This window comes from Simochromis diagramma, unplaced genomic scaffold, assembly GCF_900408965.1.
Source record: "Simochromis diagramma unplaced genomic scaffold, fSimDia1.1 OVJJ01000293.1, whole genome shotgun sequence".
Taxonomy (NCBI): Eukaryota; Metazoa; Chordata; class Actinopteri; order Cichliformes; family Cichlidae; genus Simochromis; species Simochromis diagramma.
In genome coordinates this window covers 19,524,913-19,544,694 of record NW_024386801.1, presented here as the reverse complement: position 1 = coordinate 19,544,694, position 19,782 = coordinate 19,524,913, and the positions used below count along the sequence as shown (strand labels likewise).

Genomic DNA, 19,782 nt, shown 5'->3' with positions numbered 1-19,782 from the left:
TTAGCTATTGGACTGCGAGGACGTGGCCGTGACGTGACTGTGGACTCTCAAAACATCTGATAGACCGTGTGCCTGTGTATGTGTGTGTGTGTGTGTGTGTGTGTGTGTGTGTGTGTCATTAGTAAAAATAAATAAAATTATATATATTTTTGAAATCCATTTAAAGACAATGTGATGCTACTATCTTTCTTACATAAATTGTGCCAGGGAAATTACAATTAAACATTAAGTCTATTGTTTTAATGTTAAGAAATTGCCTGCATATATTTGTTTGAATAAACAGCCTTATGTCAGAGCCTGTGTGTTGATTATGTATTATTATTTAATTCAGCTATGTGATATTGGCTGTGTTGAGGTTGCAGGATGTAAATCGGTATTAAAAAATATTTTAAACATGTGTTTTTTAAAGATTACTTTGTAAAAGATGAGAATTTAACACGACATTTGTAAATGTATTTTATGTCTGCTGTATGTAAGGGTGATTGAGAGACAGCCAGTCACTAATACTCTTAATTTTACCCTGTTTGAAGCTGTTACACAACTTGCTGCTCCTTCTCGTCAGTGTCACGTTGACTTCGATCTCTTCTCTTCTGTCAAAGAATACGAGCAGCTGCATTATGTCTACAAGCAAACAATCTTATTCGTATACTTTTGTCCCTCTGCTGAGTACATGACAGCCCTCGTTTTGTCTCTCAGACCTTTTATTTGTCACAATTTTACGTTTAATTTGCGTGTGTGAGAGAGAGAGAGGAAGCATGGCGGCAGATGGGTGTGCTGGAGACTCCAAAAGCTGCTGCAAATAGCCTTTCGGGGTCGGAGTTGGGGAAACAGAGCACATACTGCCGAGCTTAAAATCATGGCAGTCTGTTCTTGTGAAACATCTGGACTCTGTAAGCATGACTGGCTCATTTGTGTGTATGAAAATGTAGACAAAACAATAAAATAAAGCGACGGAACATTCACACGACTGTCTCAATGTTTATGTAACGCGCGCACACACATCTCATCCTTGCTCAATGTTTTGGATGATGGGGAACTTACTACGATCGGGCAATCTCGCGAGAGTGTGGCTAACAAGAGTGTGGTTGGGCATTGTAGTCTTCCCTTTTGGGGAGCACATTTTTGCATGTTACGACAGAAATGTCTGTGACAGAGTTATCTGGAACAAAGAATTTAATCGGGGCGCCAAAAAACCCTTCGCCGCACTTATCTCTGCATATTTAGTAGTTATCAGCAGTGTGATGCAAACAGAATACCTAAAATAGATGACTAACTCGGATCTAGCTAGGAACAGGCTGACCTCACTGATTGGCAATCACTTCAGCCAATAAAGCATGTCCAAATTCTCTCCATTGGGCGGGAGGACGCGCACATTTTTCACCAATGAGAGCATCCTTTCATTCATAAAGTGGTGTGGGCAGTTTTTTTTCGCAGGCGTGGGTTTGGAGGGTTTCATAATCCTGACTGAAACCGTTAAACCTGTTCTGGTGAGAGCCAATACCTGACTCAGGATGGGAGCTGCCGTAATGTTTGTCCAATCACTCCTCATCCCGGTCTCCCTTTGACCCACCCCATTTCATACAGAAAATCGAATGAATGGGGGAAGCTCTGCTTTTGACTGACGCGCAAAGGAGCCTATAGAGGGGCTGGATCAGTCGACGGGCACCTACTGCAGCCAGTGAGGAACAGGGAAGGGCGGTGCAGAGTAGGAGGTGGGCGGCGCACTTTAAATCAGGCTAGACAAGTGTTGGGGGAGTGTGTGTGATGCTACAACCTCCTTATAAAGGGACTCTCTCACGTTGTGGCTTGGAAATTAGAGCACATTGCCTAAAATTGAGGTCTCCACATACACACTCACACACACGCAGAGTCACCGAGAGCCGCTGCCGTGAACTGGATGAACGTTGAGGAAATGATCAGCTGGGCCGAAACGCCTCTCTTCTGGGTCGGTGCATTCACTGTGGCCTCCCTGACGCTGTGGTTGTTCTACAGGCTGCTCACAGGCTTTAGGATCTGGGTTTTGGGAAATGGACAGCTGCTGTCTCCGAAGCTAGGCAAATGGGCAGGTGAGTAGGGTCACATCAATTTCCAAGCCACCTACAGCACATTCACGGTCACGAAGAGGGCAGCTCAGAAGTAGGCAGGTGGACTCGGCTCGAGCACCAGAATGAGGTTATTGAGCGCAAACTTGACTCTGGCACACAAAAAACTGCGTTCTTTCTTTTTTTGTGGATTCATTCAAGGGGAAGTTGGTGTTGCGTAACAGGCGCAGGTAAGCAGCTGATTGACTGAGAAGATAATGGTCCTTATTACCTCCAATTGTTTTCATTTCTTCTCACGTCAAACACAGCACACAGTCTCCTGCCAGGGGCTCCAGTCAGCGTTTTCAAAGCACATTTGGAACGGTGCGGGGATGCCCCACATTGGTGAGCCAGGAGCCAAATTGCGCAGGCTATGCGCACTTTTCACAGAGCTGTTTTATGTGGGTGAGCTCTTAGCCGGAGCACTACTGAACCACATTAACCCATCCGCATGATGTAGGACAAACCCATATGCTTAATTAAAACGTGACCTACATCTAGATCATCTTGCATGTCATTTTCAGTGGTTTACCCGTAATTCTTGAAACGTGCCTGAAAAATGTGTTCCCCTTCCACAGCATATTTATACTGGCGGCATTTTTTGTATTTCTCCTGTCGCCGGTTTCTCACTAATCAGGTCTTCTTGTCCTGTCCTTCGGTTTGCCTTGCAAATCTTTCTCATAAGATTAATGTGTCATTATTGGATTTGACTGTATAATTTACACTAAAAAAAACGTTTTTGTCAAAACGGAAGTGACTTCGGAGTCATACCTAAGTGCGTTATGGTTTGATAGAGACTTGTCTCATAGGAATCGCCCTGCCATGGCTTGACCCACTTCTCTAGTCCCTGTTTGGAGAAGACTGCTGCGTCTGGAGCGTCTTGCTGCGCAGTTTGGCAGGCGCTCTCTTTCGCGTCAGGATAGGTCGATATTCTACCCCCTTCCTCTCCAAAAGCCAGGCGGATAATATAAATGCTTGTTTTCCTTTTTCTTTCAGTCACACAGATGTTTTTCTGTACATTGTGGCGCACTTCTTGACGAAACCGTCAGTTTTGTAAAATGTATGTTTAATTGAGGCCCTTTGCGCCATTAGAGGGGCTGAAATGTATGACGCAAAGGTAGGGCGGTAGGATGCCTTTAAGAACGACTAATGCACGTTTTTTAAGTGATTCTGATGGAATATGCGGAGGAATGTCGGTGCACACCGATGAGTCATGCGCTTGTTCATCGCTTCGTCATCCTTTGGCCATATAGGAATGCCACCTTCACGTCATCCCACCCACCCACAGTATGTTATCAAGTGCAGCACTAAACTTGGCATTAATCTTTTTCCTGCATTTTTATTTACCTCGAATGCTTCATTATACAGTTTTATTCTAGCACAGCCCTTTTTTTTTTTTTTTTTTTTTTTTTTTTTGTGCGTTTCAAATAAATGTGATCTTCGTTATTTGTAAAGCTCCTGAGTTAGGAGCGTAAAGGATGCTGTAAACTAGAGGATTACATGGATTTTTTTTTTTTTTTGGATTTTTTTTTTTTTGAAAGGATTCTTACGGAACTTTTCCACTCCGTCACATTTGTTCTTCTCTTACGCTTTACGTAAGATGTGAACATGCCACTCCCTGAAACCAATTGGTGCCACCAGTCTGACAAGTCTGGCGTACGTTTCCAATCACAACGGTTGGAGATGGCAGGACGAAAACAGGTGTGCGCGTTAAGAGAGGTGGGGGCATGTGTGATCGGGATGAGGCGTGCGCCTCTGCCGGTTACACCAGATGTGCAGGTTTGGCCAGTTTAGGCAGTGGTCTGGTTTCTTTAACGCATGCATGATACATCGTTTTACTACCGATCCCCACCTTTCAGAGATCCTTGTTGCAACAAGTCCTCCTTCTTCCAGCTATTGGATAGTGTGGGAAATCACTATTTATTTATTTATACCCTTTGCATTTGGGCAGCATGAATTTAATCTGTAGTGCTGTTCAGTTTTAGTTTCCTACAAGAACAATATGTCCTCTGAATTTATAACTTTTATCATTTTAGAGAATTTAGAGTTTCTATTTACTAATGACAGTGAATATTCCGTCTGTCATATACAGTTTCTTTGTCTAAGAACACATTTGAAACTGAACTGAAGTCTTTGATCAGAAATGCAATTTAAACGTATAGCTTCTTAAACGTATGTGAAGTTGTATTTGGTGGGGGAGGGGGTCATTGTACTTTATTTTAGATGCATATTTCTAGAACGGGCTTGCTTTCTATAAAAATCTCAGAGGAGGCGACTAGTATTTCCTGCTGAAACGAGTTTCAACGTTTCAAGGTAGGTTTAGGTGAAGAACTTGCTTGCTTCGCTTTCTATTCAGATATTAGTTTGTAAGGTTTTGTTTCCTCGTAATCACTGTACATGCTGTCTGTGTTGGGCTAAAACTCTGCAGCTCTCATATGCAGAGCAGAGCAGGGATTTCTCAGGAGTTCCTCTGCCAGTGGTCTTCCCCTTAGTGGATGGGACTCCTAGTGGCTGAACAGCAGCGCTGCAGTATGAGTCAAGGCGGCTTCCCCAGCCTCTCTATTGCACTGTTTTCACATACTCACCCTCCCCATCCCCTGCCAGTCTGAACCATCTCTACAGCTCAGTTCTGTTAAAGATATTCAGCAAATGAATGGCAGCTCTCTAAAAGATATTTGAAATTTACATTTAATTGCCCTTTTATTTAGTTTTATTTAGCAGCGTTTTAAGATTATTTGTGGATTCATTGGGGGGGGCATATTGCACAAATCTGCCTTTCAGGCATTTGATAACAGTTTAAAGGATTTAATATTTGGTGGTATAATGTTATCAAATTGTTTAGCATTTAGCATTGCTTTCAGTTCCAGTAGGGAAGCTTTCCAGTCTAACATGCAGCAGCCCTCGGTTTTCTGGTTTTTCTGCTCCGTGCTCCCTCCTCCAGTCTTAGCCCCCAGCATCCTGTATTATGTAAGGGAGCCGGTGTCGGTCCTGTTGCATGTGTGTAGATACAGGGAAATAAACTGAACCAAAGACATCTCCCCCCCCCCTTTCCTTTTTTGTTAAAGCAAAGGTGGGGGGGGCATACTGATGTTACATGTGCCCTGGAATCCACCCCTCCAGCCCTGTTCCCCCAATTCCCTTGACAGCAGAGTTTATTGAGGAAAATGGTCCCATTATATAAGAAGGATGCAGCCATTCATCAGCTCAGCACATGAGTGACAAAGGCTTGGGTCAGCACTTATGCAAGAATTTTGCTCAGTTCAGCTCAGAGAATAAACCAGGGATTGCGAGTTTATCAACAGACCCAGCAGGCAAACCAGAGTTTCAGTGCTGATTATTATGGGAGAGTAATCTTCAGTGCATTTTTTGTGAATAGACATAAGGCTTCATTCATGTTTTAAAAAAAAAAAAAAAGAAAAAAAAAAACCATCCACATGTGTGAATGAAAGCCAGCTTTGTGTGTGTGCGTTTCAACTGAGGCAGGGTCTCCACTTTATCCTTGTGAATGTGCCTTCCCTTACTGCTTTGTGTGAGTGTGGGCGGAGAGGAGAACACTGCTGTTCATGTGATGAACACGCTCTGTGACACGTGCCTGAGCCAGGGATGTTGGGTTTAAAAAAAAAAAAAAAAAAAGGGGGGGGGGGGCAGAGAAAAATCCTCTGCATCTTCCTCATCTCAACCCCCCCACCTCACTTCATTTCACCCAGCTCCCCATACAGCAAGTGGGTCTGTTTATAGCTACAGTATATTCCTCTGAGTATGTTGGCTTCAGTTTTATTTTTGTTTCACAATTCTGCATCACTTGAAAATTAATGTATTGGGGTTTCAATAACTGAGGCTCATAGAAGAGCAGTTAAACATCTGATCCTTTCTTTGTATATTATCTGTATTTTGGATCCATTTGCGACTAAATTCTGACAGTTGTATTCTTGCATGATTGTTTGGCGTCTCTAGAACTTAGACAACTTTACTACAAATTTCTCTGTTGCTCCACTAAACATTTCTGCTTTCAAACTGCCACTTAAAGCCCTTAAGCTTTAAAAAACTAGCAGAAATCCCTCCAAATGTTAAAATATGAATGAATTACATTTATTTGGCTGCAGTGTTTCTAGCTGAAGCTCCAGCACCTTCCAGATTACTGACATTTTAAGACATGCACACGTAACCAAGATGTAGAGATTGTGAAGTTCAGCAACTGTTATCTGAAAGCGCCATACTGGACCAGCAACATATTTCTTGTTGCTGGTTTTACTGCCTCGTGTCAGGTTACATCAGTAATTTGGTTGTGAGCCAACATGCCAGCGAGGCAGTTTGTTCAGTTTTGAGTGTCTGTTGAAATGAACTGCTAACATTTTGGGTGTCATTCTTTCTGGGTTGTACCTATGCACAATAATGTACTGTATCAAGATGGGTACATCAACTAACTGCTACATTTACACTTGTTTTAAAGATGTAATCAAGCATACAAGTGGTTGAAAGTTATCAATAGAACCATGGGTGTAATTCACTTTAGTTATGTACAGCATGCTATTTCATTGTCCTTGTACCAATGGACTAATACCATTAAACACATGCTTTACGCTTTGTCTGAAAGGTGAAAACAAATCTCCTTACTGCACATTCCATCCTTGCCTTAGCAGCACACGGTCAAAGAGCAAAGTTTTTCCAGCTCAGAAATCACCTAGTCTCAAACCAAGTACTTGTGTGAAAAGAAATAGATTTTTAAACAAGGCATGTGACTGAAGGTGGGAGAGGGGGACAGGACTATTTTTTGCTCTGTACCCAAATATAGATGCTGCTTCTATCTTTGGCAGCTCTGAAGTACACATTCTCTTCTCTCTGTCTCACACCCACCCTCCCCTCATCTCTTCTCCCTGATCAAGCTTATTTTATATTAACCATGTGACTTGCCTCCCCTGCTATTTAAAGCTGTGTGGGTGGAGAATAGGGGGGGGGGGGTATTTTGGTTAAGGGATGTAGACTTTGGAGGAAGGGGCGGGTTTGTCTTTGGCTCTTCTGCTGCATCCCTCCCTCCGTCCCCTTTTTTTTTTTTTTTTTTTTTTTTTGAGACATAGGAGGGGCTGCTCGTTGATAGGCAAGTTTGGGGTGCGACAGATTACATAACAGTACGTAACAGGAGTGGGGCATACAAGGACCGCAGTCTCTCCTCACTGAGAATCTTAATTGGGGGTTTGGTGTTGGTGGCGGGGAGGGTTCTGGGGAGTTTATGGAATTATTTTAGTTTTGCCCTCCTGTAAGTTCATTTTTCTGAGATGAAATAAGACTACACCATGTAGGTAAACGCCCCTAAAAACTAGATTATTTTACTCTCATTGTGCCAGTGAATGATCGGTATATTAATAAAGATTGGATGTTGTGTCTTTGTCCTTTAACAGCTGCTTACCCTCTCATATAACAGCTCATGCAGTGCAGGTTAGTCTAAACCGAAGATCCTTTAAATATCATGAGATGAAGACATTGTGCTCTTTGTCTGCCGCTCACCATATCCTCTTTGTTTTATTTATTTTCCCCCTAGCCTGCAGTGCTTTAGTTGGTGTTGGGGCTTCAGTTGGAGAGATCGGGATGCAGCAGCAGCCTGGCTGTTGTGACAATGGTTGTGGGGGATCTTGTTGGTATTCAGGTGTTGCGGCAGGCAAGCAGGCAGCTCCCAGACAAGGCAGTGCAGGCGCTGCTATTTTTACTCCTCCTGCTGCTTTTTTTAGACCCTCGAAATAGTGAGCAGGCAGTGGCAGGGCTGCTCCACTGCTGAAGAGGGAGGGAGGGAGACAGAAAAGGCTGGGGGATGTCAATACCTCAGGACATGTTGTGCAGCACTAAGCACAGCAGAGCTGCAGTGCAAACGCGCCCCCGTCAGGGCGCCTCAAAGCCTACATGATGGACCAGTTTTCTCTGAGCTGTTGAAATGGGGTGGGGTGGGGGAAGACACACTGGGGGGGACTGGGTTCAGAGCTGAATGAGAAGCAGTGGTGCACACACAATGGTGCCAGCGTGTGGCGTCAGTGTTACGGTCACTCACGTGCTTGCTTGCGTAGATCCTTCCTTGCGAAATTGCATCTGTGTGTCACTTTTGTTCACGTAAGAGCGATTCTCTCCTGCTGGGAGGCCACTGGCACATGGGTGTCTCTGACTGAACTGTGTCCTTTGCACATTGTGTTCTCCGTACATAATTCCATACTTGTAAGTTTCAGGTTATGCAGCTTAGCTCCACTTATGATGGCTCAAACACAAAATCTCTTAAAACCAGAAGAACAGTGTCGTCATCCCACTGTACTAGCTTCCCCATTCTTCACACGGGTGAAGACATACACGTACACACATTTGACTGTCACTCAGTCCCTAGGAAATGCTTATTGAGAAAATGGTCCTATTATATAATGGGTGGGAGGAGTATAGTCATTCATAAGTGCAGCACGAGGACTTGGAGAGTGCGGCGGGGGGGCATAAGGCCTGGGGAAAGTGTGCAGGTTGGACTTGGTTGTCTGATGCACTGTGGAAAATCACAATTCACAGTATGGTGACCTTAAAGAGTTCTGAGTATTTTTCTCTTTCATTGTTGACTTTAGTATAAAACAGTTTGGGTTTTTTTCTTCTCTTTTTTTTTTTCTTCTTTTTTTTTTCCTTTTTTCTTCCCACTTTCCTGTACAGCAAACAAATCACATCACCATTATAAACTTTAGTTTTCCAATCTCTAATTGTCACTCCAGAATCATTGCTCATCAAAGGGAATATAGGCCAAATGGGTTTTAAGGGCAGGAAAAAAAATGTTAAAGGTTTTTGTATTCTTGAAATGCTTGATATTCATAACCTGAACGCATGTATCTAAGCGATAGATCAGATGAGTAATGTCATGTTGCAAAAGATGGTGCATTTGTAAGGCATGCAAATGTATTCTTGCACAGGATCTTCTTTCAGGTTAAAGTTCAAGCAGCGTTGATGCATACGCATTTCTGCTGCATTTTTTTTTTATGCATTCCTGCATACAAGTGTAATCTGCATCTGCAGGTTAGTCATGCAAGCAAATGATATTCATGTCCCAGCTGCCCATCTGTGGGGTAAATTTTCCCCAGTGTACTGAAACTCAACTGTTTGATCTAGTACTTTGGTTTCAGCTGTCATTCTTGCCATTCTTGGTTTCATGGCTTATCAGTTTGTCGTCCTTTTTTCTTTTCTTTTTTCTTTTTTCCCCCCCTTTTTAGTCAGGGCTTTTCCTCAAATGTTGATGCAAGGTGTTTCAGAAAAAGCTTTCTCTCTCCGTTACCTCCAGCAACCTTGTAACTCCAGCTGTGCTCATTTCTGTCATCTAAAATAGTTTCACACTCATCTTTGTTTGAGTTCATTATACTTGAACAGATGAGAGCTAAGATCAAAACTCGCATGAAGGTCATCAGGAAAGAGGCTGCCGATCCAGTTCTCGCTAAGCACGTCTCATGGAAGGATGATGTTTTCACTTACTGTTATATTGTGCGTTTATGGCTTTATTTAAAAGAATAAGACCGGTAGCTCACAGGAAATAAACCCCATCTGTTTCAGAATGTACCACAAAATATATTTTTATAGACATTTTTACCTTGCAGTGGCTGTCTTGTTGCCTTTTTAAGCTGCCACCTGCATCTGCATCAAGAGCCTGATTTGGTACATCCCATGCCCATTGAAGCTTTTCTGCTAGGGAGCATTTCATTCGTAACATAGGGGGGACGTTTAAAAATAACCAGGGATCCTGCTCTCTTTTTCACTTCCGACTTTGTGCTACTCTCTCTCACTCCTTTCACTCCCCTTATCCCCTCTACCCTCCCCATCTCCCTCTCCTCCACTGCAATCCCTATTCCGTGTCTTTCTCCTTCACTCAGTCGCTCTCTTGCTTCGCTCCTGTTCTATTTTTAGCCACCCCTAGGATCCCTCCTCTCCCTCCCCACCACTGCCACTCTCCCTACCCCACTTCCCCCTCCTCTTTCTCCTGCTCTATGTTCGTCATCGCTCCCTCCTCTCTGCATCCTCTCTCATCTTGTCTTTTTTTCCAGCTCTTTGCCAGAGAATGTCCTATGCCTCCATTAATCTTTCATCATGCCCTGCTATTATATTAATGATTTACAACTATGTGCTTATATATTTGTAAGTACCCCTCACACTCTCACAGCGCCCCCCCCCCCCCCCCCCAAAATCCTCTATCAGTCAAGCAGAGGCTGGGGTTGATGGGCAGTGAAGGTTTAAAAATAACCGTTTGCTTGGCAAGGTGAGGGAAAACTCACTTTGAACATCAGCCTCAATCTCTGCATTGTGGTCTCCTTGTGTTTTTGGCATTTCTTCATTAATTTTTTATTTTTTTTTGTCTTGTTATTATTTATTTATTTTTGTTGTTGATCCTCTCTGCTGTTGCCAAACCATATTATTTTTGCTGCTTTCACCTCCAATTTGCAATATATGCACCCCTTGTGCATATACTCTTAATTTGAAAATCGGTGAGCATTTAAGTCAAAATGGACTTGATGACAGCTTTTACGATAAGTAAAAGCTGTCGTCATAGAACTTAAAGCAAGGCCTCCCTAAACGGCAGGTGAATAGTATTGTAGGGCGTGTCTGCAACATAGATCAGACTTATGTACATGTCGTTCAGAGATTGACATGCAGAGATGACGTCCGATAACATGGTGACAGACTGACTCCGTTTTGCAGTCACCTGCTGCTTCTGATGATGTATTGTGGCTCATTCCATTTAGTTTACCTAGATTGGGGGAACTAGTTATTTCAGTCCTGAAGTCTTCCTCATTATTTGAATACAATTCAACTTGACCCCGGCCTTGCTGTGTCACTGTCTCAAGAGAATCTGTACTGAATCCTGGCTTCTCTGTTTCTCTACAGTTGTGACAGGAGCCACAGATGGAATCGGGAAATCCTATGCGGAGGAGGTGAGGCTCCCGAACCCTTATTTATTTCGTGTGTGTGTGTGTGTGTGTGTGTGTACACATACACCATGTACACTCATAGGGGAGAGCTCTTAAAGGCCTATCAACATGTAAAAGTCCTCTCTCTCACACACACCCCTCTTATTGGTGCTTGTACAAGGTAACAGCCACACGTTGAATAGGGGCTACCCTGCCACGTGTCTTCGCACATAACAGAGTGGGAGATCCAGCTGTATCATGGTCATGTAGAGCCTTTGACTCATACTGTTAGGGCTACAATGTGTCTTGTTGTCTGTCATGCAGTGACGGGCAGCATTTTGTTCCTTAAATGTTTAGGTATATTGGTAATTGTGCACAAGCACTTATTAGAAATGCTACTTTATTTGTGTATCAGTTCAAAATAATGAGATGCACACCGGATTCATTCCAAGGGCTCGACCTGTGCTATAGAAGCAACAAACATAAGTGGTCAACAGGACAAAGATCTGAATTGTCACAATCGCTGGTCTAAAGCCTTTTTAGTTGGAAGGATTTTCACAACAGTTGACAGTACAAATGTGTTCATATATGAAAGTTTGAGTCTTTGTACTGGATACTTTTTGCATTATTTTTGTATGCTGGGTTTCCTTCTTCCTTCCTTCCTTCCTTCTTATTATATTATAAAACACAAATTTGCCTTCTAAGCTTTGTGTGGTACACAGTTGTAGTCACAGCAGTCCAAATTACTGCTGTTTAAAGGCTGTTCCGACCTGATTTGTTATCTGAACTCTTGGAAACTCTGTGGGTTCTTCAGCTGAAAACGTTTTGCTCATGGTTGAAGTTCTGATCACCAGCAACAATCCTCCACCTTAAATTTATTTAAAGCAAGGTTGTGTACTCTGCACATGTTTGTGTGCCAAGAAATCACTGTGCGCAGTGAAAGTGGTTTTACAAACAGAATTTCCGGAGAGATGTTAAAAAGCTGCTGTGGAAGCAATGATGACAGGTTTGAGAAGATGATCTTGAATGGAAGAATATAATAGACTAACAAAATCTGTTGCATTCATCTGCAATGCTACAGAACAAACATTTACAGCTAATGGCTTGTTACCTACTGTGACATTGTCCTCTGTGTGTTGAAAGTATGGTTGAACTTGTGTCACTAACTGGTTTTTGTGCTCTAGTTGGCTCGTCGAGGATTTGCCATGATGTTGATCAGTCGTTCTCAGGAGAAGCTGGATGATGTGGCCAGGTCAATTGGTAAGTGTGCATAAAAGTGTGCGTGTGTGTATTTGTCTCTTCAACCTGTTCAGGGTTGAGAGCACAGCGAGTGGGATGAGGATGCGTGTATGACAGCGCAGTGCTGCCTAACGGGCCGTCAGCTACAGGATTTCCTTTCCTCAAGTGTTTAGATATTGAAAATTAGGAGTTGCACTTTAGCCAGAAAGTTTACTTATTTTAAAACAAAGATCTGAAATGTTTCACTTTGTTGGGGAAGGTACTAGTGTGCATATTCAAAAGAATTTGTTTTACAGACTGTAGCATTGTTGAGAGCAGTTTCACTATTTAGATTTGTTCTCCAAATCGTGAAATCACACTCCAAATGCACCCTGCCAACTCAAGGTTTACTCTGCTACAACACTGACCAACTTGTAAGCGAACAGAGCAGGGTGTGTTTTATTTCATTGTGTGGATTAAGGCTGATTGGTCAAATATCTGGCCTGATTGAGGAAACTCTCAAACGTATTCCTGTTGCAATATGTTTCACACGGAGGAGGTTTCCCCATATTTGAGTCCATGATGAATGGTAAATGAGTGTCCGTATGATTTTGGGTGTGGGTGGATAAAAACTTTTGTCTTCTCCTATTTTGTCCAGTTGCCAGATCTAAACAGAGACCCCCACCCCCTTTGCTGTTTAATGGTGTCCTCTCTGCAACTCTCTTTCAATGTCTCTGACGTCTCCCACAGCGCAATTTCCCCTGTCGTGCTTCAAGTCCACAGAGGGGGCTGATGGGTAGTCACGAGCAGGGTGCAGCGTGCCAAACTCTGGCACTCCTCCCTCACGATTAATCTGACAAAAATGTCCCTCCTTAACATGTAACCAAGACAACCCACCCTGTCCCACCTATCGTCATGGGTTTTTGTTTTTTTTCTTCTTCCTCTCCTCACTGCAGTCATTTCATTTGACTCTCGATGGCACTCATCAACCACGTCAAATTACTTATCCTGTTCAGCAATCAGTGAATTAATATTTGTGCTTCATCACCACATCACCAGCCGCGTTTAGCAATCTCACTGACAGTAGCTATGATGGCTAATGATAATCTGAAGTCGATAAACATTTTTCAGAGAGGCCCTCTGCTTCCTTTTTTTTTTTTTTTTTTTTTTTCTTCCCCCTGTAAATCTCGTCTCAAGTCTGACTGCACACACTGACACACTACTGGTTTTGGCCAAGGCACATCAGAGGAATTTTCCTCTTGTAACTCCCTTGGCCGCCTATCAGCTAAACGAGTCTTTGGACAAAATTCTAATTGCAGCAGGCACGTCAAACATGACGAAGGAATGGAGGGGAGGGTGCATGATGGAGGGGGAGACCAGCAGGCTGGTTTGTTGGTGCACAGTGCCCTCTGCAGTTGATCTGTCACAGAGTGGTTTCATGCTGCTATCTACGTTCATTTGAAGGTTTTGAGACACAGGGCTGCACTGTTGTTGAGCTGTGTAATGAGCTTTTAAACAAAGTCCTGGATCATTTGTGAGACATAATATGAATATTTGATGCGAAGGCATCACCCACTTGCATGAATGCTTTTAAACAAAACCTAAGTCATGCATCCTCCTTGCCTTTTTTTAAAACTTGTTGTCACACAATTTGTTCAATACAACTTGGATTTTTTTTTTTTTTTTTAATTGTTTTGGGTTCTGGGGGGGTTATGCTTCCATTCCTAAATATCACTAACTATGAATAACTGAAACGTGTGTCTGCTTCACAGAGGAGCAGTTTAAAGTGGAGACCAGGACTATTGCTGTTGACTTTGGCAAGACTGACATCTACTCGAAGATTGAGGAAGGTCTGGCTGGTCTGGAGATTGGAGTTCTTGGTAAGGGCTGACTGCAGCTTTTCTTCTTCTTTACCTTTTGATGAGGACAGCATTAAGAGGCTTCCTTGATCTTCACTTTACTGTAGACAACTTTACACAGCTTCTCTTTAGATGTCAACAAAAAATGGACATTCCCCTATCATATACATTCAGTCATCATAAATTGCTTCCTTAGCATGTGAGTGTGATGTTTATCAAGCCGTGCTTATTATAGAATTTGAACTTGATATTGAAGATTTTGGTGAAGGCAGATGTTTCATACTTACGTTCTGCATGTGCGAATCAAATAAAAATGAAGTTGGTCTGAACTCGTTTCTTCTGAAGAGCAGGTTTAGGCACTTTTTTTTTTTTTTTTTTTTTTTTTTTTTTAGTTTAACATTAAGGGCAAAGCTGGCAACTTGTACTTGCTTTTCAGTCATGTTTAGCGGTGTTGGGTCCTCTTCAGCATAGTTTCATAATAATTTACTCAAGGACTCGTTTCATATATTCCACCTTTCTTTTGTTTGTCCTAAGATTAATCTTCATGTGTTTCACAAAACAAGTGTTTTTAAACTGACATCTCAAGTGGTTCAGCTGTTTTGTTTTGTTGTTGTTGTTGTTGTTGTTGTTGTTGTTGTTGTTGTTGTTGTTTTGTTTGTTTTTTTTAATTTTCTTTATTGCTTAGGCTCCAGAATTCACACTGTCATTTTCAGCTTTACATTTAAGGAACCCTTTGTTCTTTTTATGATACCAGTTGTGCTCTACTGGTTACAAGGTGTGGCTGTGTCTACTGTGGAGTTGAATGCCCGTTTCTACCTTTTTGCTTTTGCTGCCACCTAGTGGTGAATAATTGAGGTGGTTCCAGTTCTCCAGCTATATGTAATTGAATTAAAATAGCAGAATAATTGATGATTGCTCCCCTTTTGTCATTAACAGTTAACAATGTTGGTGTGTCTTACCCCTACCCGGAGTACTACCTCCACATTCCTGATCTGGATAATGTGAGTAATCTTTACTTAAAGATGGGAACTTTCAGTTATTGCATGTTTTCTGTGATTGCAAGTGTAAAGTCCCAATATTTTTAGTCTTTCCTGCTCGTTTAAGACATACTAAGTATTTGTTTCTACAACTAAGAGCAGGCAATCAACACAAATGGTGCGCTTTTTTTAAAAAAAAATTATTTTTTTTATAGTTCATCACAAATATGATCAACGTCAACATGACCTCAGTATGCCAGGTAAGTGTGTTTGTCTGAAAAAATTTCCAAATGGATTGAGCCCAGTGATTGCAAACTACATACACTTATGAATGTACTTGGTGTTTTGGGGTTTGTTTGTTTGTTTTGGCTTGGATTAGTTTTTGTATGGCTCAGGTTTTATTTCCCCCTGTTGTCATTGTTCTCTTCATTTTCATTTTCCTCTTCTGCTGTTCCTACCATGGTACCTGCAGTGTCTCAGTTGTTCCCAAAGCAACGGTGAACTACACCAACGCTGTCTGTGCTCACCACCCACGCATCTCTCTCCCTCTCTCTCTCTCTATTTCTCTCTCCCTACTTTTAGTATTTCTTTTTAAATAAAAGTCTATCCTCTGTTTTGCCCCCCCCCCCCCCCCTTCTAAGTTGTCATTGTCTTTGATTTTTCACTGAACTTGTGTTATTATTTTTAGATGACCCGTCTTGTGCTACCAAGAATGTGTGAGAGGTGAGTTATATGATGGGGCTTCCATGTTTTGCGACATTACTGCAGTCAAAATATTCCTGTAGTAAATGATGGATGGTGGCACCGAGCTACTCAGGGAATCTTTATATTTAACAACACCCCTCCACCCTTTTCTTTAAGAACAGTATTTAGGAGATGACTGTAACAAAAGATGGCTCTTTTTTTGGGGGGGGGGACAAGAAATCTTCACCTAGCATTTTCCATGACTGCATCTCTTTCCCTCTCCTCCTTTGTTCGCAATGCTGACAAGCTTTCAATTCACACAAAGTGCTCTTCCCACCCGATTGGCTGCTGTGTTCCCATGTGATTCCTGCCAGCCAATGGTAGTGCAGGCACATTTGGTGCCGTGTGAGGCTGGAGCGTCTCCACTACATCACTGCAGCAACCGGCTGCCATGGCAACGCAAACAGCCACTACCACACTGTGTGTGTGTGTGTGTGTGTGTGTGTGTGTGTGTGTGTGTGTGTGTGGTATCACTTTGTAATTGTCGGTGCAATAAGCATGCATAGACACAGGGCTTCCACGGGTAAAAATCTTATTCTGTGGATTTGATGGTTAAAAATAAGGTCTTAAAGTGTAACCATTGATCTGTGATCAATGTTTCAGGAAAGCTTTTTAATGTAGGATTGTCATGATACTGAAATTCCAGGTTTGACTTAGGCTTTGTTTGCTTGTTTGTTTTGATGTGGCAAATATGCAAGTAAAAATCAACCCTGTAATGTGTAATTTTAAGTGATGATTGTTCCTGGAACTTGATGATCTCTCTGTGCTGTAGCCCAAAAAGAGCCATCTTCATTTCACATACAAAATAAGTTCAACATCTACCTTCCTGTGTTTTCCCCAGGTCCAAAGGTGTTATCCTAAACATCTCCTCTGCCAGTGGCATGTACCCATTGCCTCTGCTCACTGTCTACTCTGCAACCAAGGTATGTACAGTGTGTTTGGCACTTCTAAAGAGGCAAGACTTCTTTTCTAGGAAATGAGAAGATGACCACACAAACTTTTTTTTTTTTTTTTTTTTTTTTTCGTGTATATTTTGGACTGTCTTAGTAATTTTGGCGATCTTTCATTCGTGCAGGCGTTTGTGGATTTCTTCTCTCGTGGCCTTCAGGAGGAGTACAGACGTCAGGGGATCCTCATCCAGGTAAGTAGAGTCTGAGAAACATGACAATCATTGAAGCCTGGATATGAGTCTATGATCTATGAGAGACTAACTAGGAGCTTTCATTATTTGTCAGCGTGTGTGCCCATTAACTTTTAAAAATGTTGTACAAAATCATGTAAAGGTCATTAAAAGCTTTTCTGAACTTCACTCTTTTGGGCACAAAGTAAAGACTGGAGTGGCTGTTAGACCAAAGTCAGTCAGCCCTATTCTTGAAACAGAATCTTGCAAGTTTTGGAAATCTTAATGCACTTAAGTTTTTAATAACAAAGTTAAACATCTTTTTTTCAAAGAGTCTTCATTGAAAGAGTAATGAAATGAACACACAGAAGTGTTCTGCTTTTAATGAGAAGCATTTTTTTTAAACCTGATGTTCCACATAAAGCTTGTTTGTTCTGTTTTTAGAACTCTGTAGTCTTCACTCATGTGCCACCTTGTGGTTGGACCAGGTATAGGAGTTTAAGTATAACACAAAGTTCAGGGTCTGCCTTTTGTTTTTTCCTTGCATTCCAAATCATCACTTTACAGCAAAGATTTTGTCTTTTGGGTTAAAGAGCATGTTACATATTAAATATGGCTTACCCGAAGTTAGTTTAGCTTTCGTGATTTTAAACAGTCTGCAGGGAGTGCTTTGCATATTTTCTAAGCTTGCTTCTTTTTTTTTTTTTTCTTTTTTTTTTTCCCTCTTGCTCCTGCAGAGCGTGCTCCCCTTCTTTGTGGTCACTAAAATGACTCGTATCAAGAAACCCACCTTGGACAAGCCCACCCCAGAGCGCTATGTAGCAGCTGAGCTCACCACTGTGGGTCTGCAAAGCCAGACCAATGGCTACTTCCCTCATGCTGTCATGGTAAGAGATGGCAACCTCAACAAAATTAGTAATGTTGATAGATGTGCAAAATGTTTGGGCCCAAATGAATAATTCTTTAAAAGCTTGAATGCTGAACACATTTTAAAGTTGCAGTTTAAATTCATTTTAATTGTGAATCCAGGGCTGGGTGACCACCAGGCTGGTTCCAACCAGCATTGTTATCTTCCTGGGAGCCACAATGAACCGCCTGCAGCGTACGGGATACCTGCAGAGGAGGAAACTGCGAGAGCAGAAGAACGGACAGAGTTTGAAAACTGAATAGGACTGTGGCTGATGATGCTGCCAGCAGCCACATTGTTGTGACCCACTGCAGCATTTAAGGAAGAGGGGAATGTGTATGATTTATCCGCCAGGGTTGCCTGAGATTTCACCTTTTGTGCCTACAGTAAATTTGCACATCAGGGCACGTGTGGCTCTGACTAAAACTGCAACCTTCTATCCTTATATTTATCTGGGCAGACATGACCAAAGAAGCTTGGAAGTGAAATGAGGATAAAATGCTGCTTTTGGAAAAGGACATTGATATTAGTCACTGACACTGATGGTGGAAATGATACAGCCAAAAACAGAGGGATTTGTTAACCCTGCTGTTGTAAGCAGTGGAAAATGGTGGTGGGCATCTTTTTATATACATATATAGGCTAAACCAATCAGCCACAACATTAAAACGACTTGCTGAAAATTGATTAGGTATATCTTGTGCTGTTAAAACTGCTCCAGACTGTCTGCATGGACATGGGACCACTGAATTGCAGATTTAGTGCTGTGGGTTGAGGACTGGTGCGTCTGTGTCAGTCTTTCTGGCATAAACCACGAATGCTCATTCAGATAAGGATCTGGGGAATTTGAAGGCTGAGTCTATATCCTGTATTCCTTGAACTTTTCCTGAGCAGGTTTATGTATTATGGCAGGACGCACAGTCTTGCTTTAGGGGCCTTAGGGGTATGCTCGGTCTGCATAAATGTTTAAAATTTATATTGTGGAAAAATAATCAAATTTATTCACCTTACTTGGTGGTTTAAATGTTGTGGCTGAATGGTATTTATGATCTATTTATTTTATATTTGTATGAACACAGAAGCCAAACTCTGACTTAAAAAAAAAAAAACAAACAACAACAACAAATTTTTAACTTAGTTCTATTTACAAATCATTGAGCTGTTAAATGATGGCAGTGCCTGCTTTCTGTTGTGCCAGTTTATTTGCACCACTGAGCTCATCTTATGTTGCCTCCTTTTCTTTCTTTCTTTTTTTTTTTTTGATTGAATGTTTAAAATGACACTTTGTGGTGGGTTTTTAATTGCATCAGTGTAATATTTGTTGTAAGCCAAAGCATCTGATGGTTAAGTGCCTTTCTTCTGGCATTAATGATGGACATGGTCTGATTTTGTGAACGGGTGCTTAATGGTTCCATTTATTATGAAAGGATGTTAACTGGTGCTACGTCCAAAGGAACTACTGAATTGTTCTTTTTCTTACTACTCTAATCAGTTTTTTGTGTTGTTTTTTTCCACTGTTTTTTATCTGATTATGTTGGATAGATCATTCATTGTGTGGCAAATTTACATCCAGTTAGAGTTGAAATGACAAAGTGGAACATTTTTACATGAAGACTGGTTCAAATGACACCAAATGTTGGCTGTGAAAATGGGGGAACTGTTTCTCTTTATTTCCCAAATCAGTCCCCCCATATTGAGCTGTACCTCAACTAAGTGGCTTTTCTAGCGCCATTTATTTCGTAGAGATCCAAACTGGAATATTTACATCAAAATGCACTGTTTACATTAATCTTGCTGATTGCAACTTGTCTTTTCTACTGTTTGTTAATAAAAGCTTTAGCAGATAGCACAGTGTCTTGCCTGGTGTTTGGTCTTGCAGATTTTTAACGACTTTTAAAGTCGTTAAAAATCTGTGATAAGAAATCACAACGTGACAAGAAATCACAATATAAGTCTTTATTTCTTGATGTATCAAA

The 19,782-nt window shown here is 41.7% G+C and overlaps 1 protein-coding gene across 1 annotated transcript; it reads left to right on the top strand.

The window, feature by feature from the left end:
* Positions 1-1,763: 1,763 nt before the first annotated feature.
* hsd17b12a (hydroxysteroid (17-beta) dehydrogenase 12a) lies at positions 1,764-19,573 on the top strand. Its single transcript, XM_040026387.1, has 11 exons — positions 1,764-2,066; positions 10,959-11,005; positions 12,166-12,241; positions 13,972-14,079; positions 14,995-15,059; positions 15,251-15,295; positions 15,724-15,758; positions 16,621-16,702; positions 16,855-16,920; positions 17,637-17,786; positions 17,929-19,573. Exons 1-11 carry the CDS (start codon positions 1,898-1,900, stop codon positions 18,067-18,069), a joined length of 984 nt encoding a protein of 327 aa, XP_039882321.1. The 5' UTR covers positions 1,764-1,897; the 3' UTR covers positions 18,070-19,573.
* Positions 19,574-19,782: the final 209 nt, after the last annotated feature.